Here is a 2,724-nt window from a genome sequence, read left to right as displayed (position 1 = left end):
GGGGGTCACAAACTTTGTGGAATAACACCTTCAAAGAGCAGAAAGAAAAACAACGTGGAACCAACGGCGTGCCTTCCCTACCTGTTTTTTCTTTGATTTCACACAAGACATTAAAAAGAGCCGGCTTCATCCTGTGGCAGTTTAAAGCGTGTTTCCTGCAGAGAAAAGGAAAAAAAAGGGGTGAGGTTAGAATGTCATACAGCCACAACTTTCCCAGATTCACAGCAGCTCCTTGGTGTACCCCACAGGGTGGGGGGGGATGTTTGGGGCAGGGCCCTGCTAGGACCTCAGGGACGCGGCACCGGAGTGGCCAGCAGCCATCTCCCCAGTGGAAAGGGGAGAAATGAGGCCAATTTTGAATGGCTTTGAATACAGCATTTGCTACTGAGCGGCTCTCGAGGCAAGCTGCTCCCCGAGCCAGGAGGCTCAGAAGCCAGGCTTGGTTTTACTTTCATTCACACACACGCAGCGCAGCAGCGGGCTCACTCCATCTCCCACCTCCAAACTAAAGCCAGCCATGTGTTTCATCCTCATCCTGCAAAGCAGAAAGGAAAAAAGTCGCCCCTGCTTTCCCCCCAGTGCTGAAACATCCTCTGCTGAGAGCTGTCAACCCGGGCAATTTCAGCGCCCAACTCGGAGCACCGACACGCACAGCCACAGGCACGCGCGCAGATGGAGAAATAAATCTGGCTCCCCGCACCCGTGCTGCACTCCTTGCATGCACTCAGCTTCTTTGCAGGTGCTAGGGTTGAATTCCTTGCAATTGGGGCAGGAAATATCTACAAAACCAGCCTGACGCTGCTGGGAAGCCGTGGCACTGCGCTCAATGCTCCCTCCTCGAAGTCGGTGCTGCGGGGCTGGCTGCTCTCTGCCTGCGGGTTTGGGGGAATGGAGAGCTTTTCGGGGTGGTTTTATGGACAGGTTTCACAGCCCGCTGGGTGCCTGCAAAGCAGCAACGTGGGATGGCTGTGGGTTCCTCCTGCAGCCGTATGACGGCTCGGCCGAGGGCTGTGTTGTACGAAGGGCTGCTCCTAGCAGGCGCCGGTTACGGGATTTCTGTTTACCAACCGAAACAACACGCGAAGCCGATGTGAACATCTGGCAAACATTCACACCACTTCCCCCACCACCCACAACATGTTGGGAGAGATTTATGCGGCCGACGAAGCCTCCCAAAGGTGGATAACCTCGCGGGAGCCACGGTGTGCCCGTATCAGATGGAAGCAGGCACTGGGGTGCACAAATCACTTAAGGGCACCAGAGGGGCCCTCCCGCAAATCACACTGGGGCAGAGGTCGAGTACCAAACTTAAGGAAAATAACAAGAAGAGGAAAAAAAAGCAGCAAAACACCCCTACGATAGCTGGATGGGTGCAGGAAACGCAAAGCCAAAGATCTCTGCTAAATAATGCGTGTTTGGCACCTCTAGAAAAAAATATTGTTATTTTCATTAAATAAAAAAAAAAAGTCCTATGAGGATGGTGCAGGAACAGCCCAGCAAGGCAAAACCTTGCCACCTTATAGGGCTGCTCTGCTCCAGGTAGTTGAGTTGGATTGGTTTGATGAAGCACCCTAAATGCTCATAATTCCCACAACTTTCAGGAGGAGAGAGCTCTCTCTGTCCTCTGTCCTGCTCTGTCCTGCTCCCAGGAACGCTGCTGAGGGCACTGCAGGGCTGTGCTCCCCATGCAAGCCATCCCAATGCATGTCTGTGGTTCAGTGCCTTCTCCAGCAGCAGGGATGGAGCAGCACTGCACCCCACGGCCCCACGCTGGGTGAACTCTGAGCGCACCACAACACCACGAACCAACTCTTTCGTTACCATTATTTACCCCTCAAACCTTGCTTTTAGTTGGACGGGATTTTCTTCTCTCCCCAACTTTTGCTCACACCTCTGAAGCCGCACTCGGGAGGGTAGATCAGTCCACATACCCTACAGTCCTTCCTTTCCCTCTTTTTTAGAATACCTTGGGATTTAATGGGGGGGGAGGGGGGGGTGTAGAATAAGAATATGGGAAGAAAATTAAAGGCAGAAAGGCAGGCGGTGCCAGCAGAGAAGCACGGCCTCGCCAAGCCGGCGCTGGGCCCCGCCGGGCAGAGGCACCGCGCTGCGGGAGCGAGCGGGCTGCGGGGAACTGCCCCAAAGTTACAAGAAAAGGAGGAAAAAAACTGCTTCCATCGGGGTGGGGGTTAGGAAATAAGGACGGGAAGCAGCCCCCGAGCCGAGGGGACCGGAGAAGCCGCCCTCCCGCCGCACAACAAAGCCGCACAAAGGGCTGCGAGCCGGGCTGCCTCCCCCCCGGCACCCCCCCGGTAAACTTCCCCGCGCCCGCCCCTCGCTCACCTGGCCTGCGCCTCGTCCAAACTCTGGTCCGTGATGGTCATGATCTGCTGTAAGATGTCTCCGATGTCTTGCTTCCTGCCTGCCTCCCCCTCCGCCCCGCCTGGTCCATCCTGCATGTGCTGGGACAGGCCCGGGTGGCCCGGCATCCCCACCCCGCTGTGCGTGTGCATCAGCCGCGGCTGCTCGTCCATCTCCGGCCGCCGGCTCCCGCTCCGCCGCCTCCCTGCTGGCTGCCGGCCGCGGCGGCTGGGCTCCCCGCCTGGCTCCGCGCTTTCTTTTCTTGCTCGCTTTCTTCTTCTTCTTTCCTTCCCCCCCTCCTCCTCCCCGCAGCCTCTTCCTCCTCTTCGCTTTTTTTTTTTTTTTTTTTTTTTTTTTTTTTTT

The 2,724-nt window shown here is 56.2% G+C and overlaps 1 protein-coding gene across 2 annotated transcripts in view; it reads right to left on the bottom strand.

Moving 5' to 3' along the window:
• PBX1 (PBX homeobox 1) overlaps positions 1–2,534 on the bottom strand; it is a 107,408-nt gene extending 104,874 nt beyond the window's left edge. For both annotated transcript variants that reach the window (XM_042819608.1, XM_042819609.1), the window contains exons 1-2: positions 2,344–2,534; positions 82–155 (exon numbers count right to left, since the gene is read on the bottom strand). In XM_042819608.1, the coding sequence (XP_042675542.1) occupies positions 82–155; positions 2,344–2,534 (265 nt within the window). The remainder of the gene's footprint in view (positions 1–81; positions 156–2,343) is intronic.
• Between the last annotated feature and the right edge of the window lie 190 nt (positions 2,535–2,724).

Source organism: Centrocercus urophasianus, unplaced genomic scaffold (assembly GCF_019232065.1).
Source record: "Centrocercus urophasianus isolate 14NV4802_14NV808 unplaced genomic scaffold, USGS_Curo_1.0 seq_18, whole genome shotgun sequence".
NCBI classification, from domain to species: Eukaryota; Metazoa; Chordata; class Aves; order Galliformes; family Phasianidae; genus Centrocercus; species Centrocercus urophasianus.
This window is presented reverse-complemented; position numbering and strand designations above follow the sequence as displayed.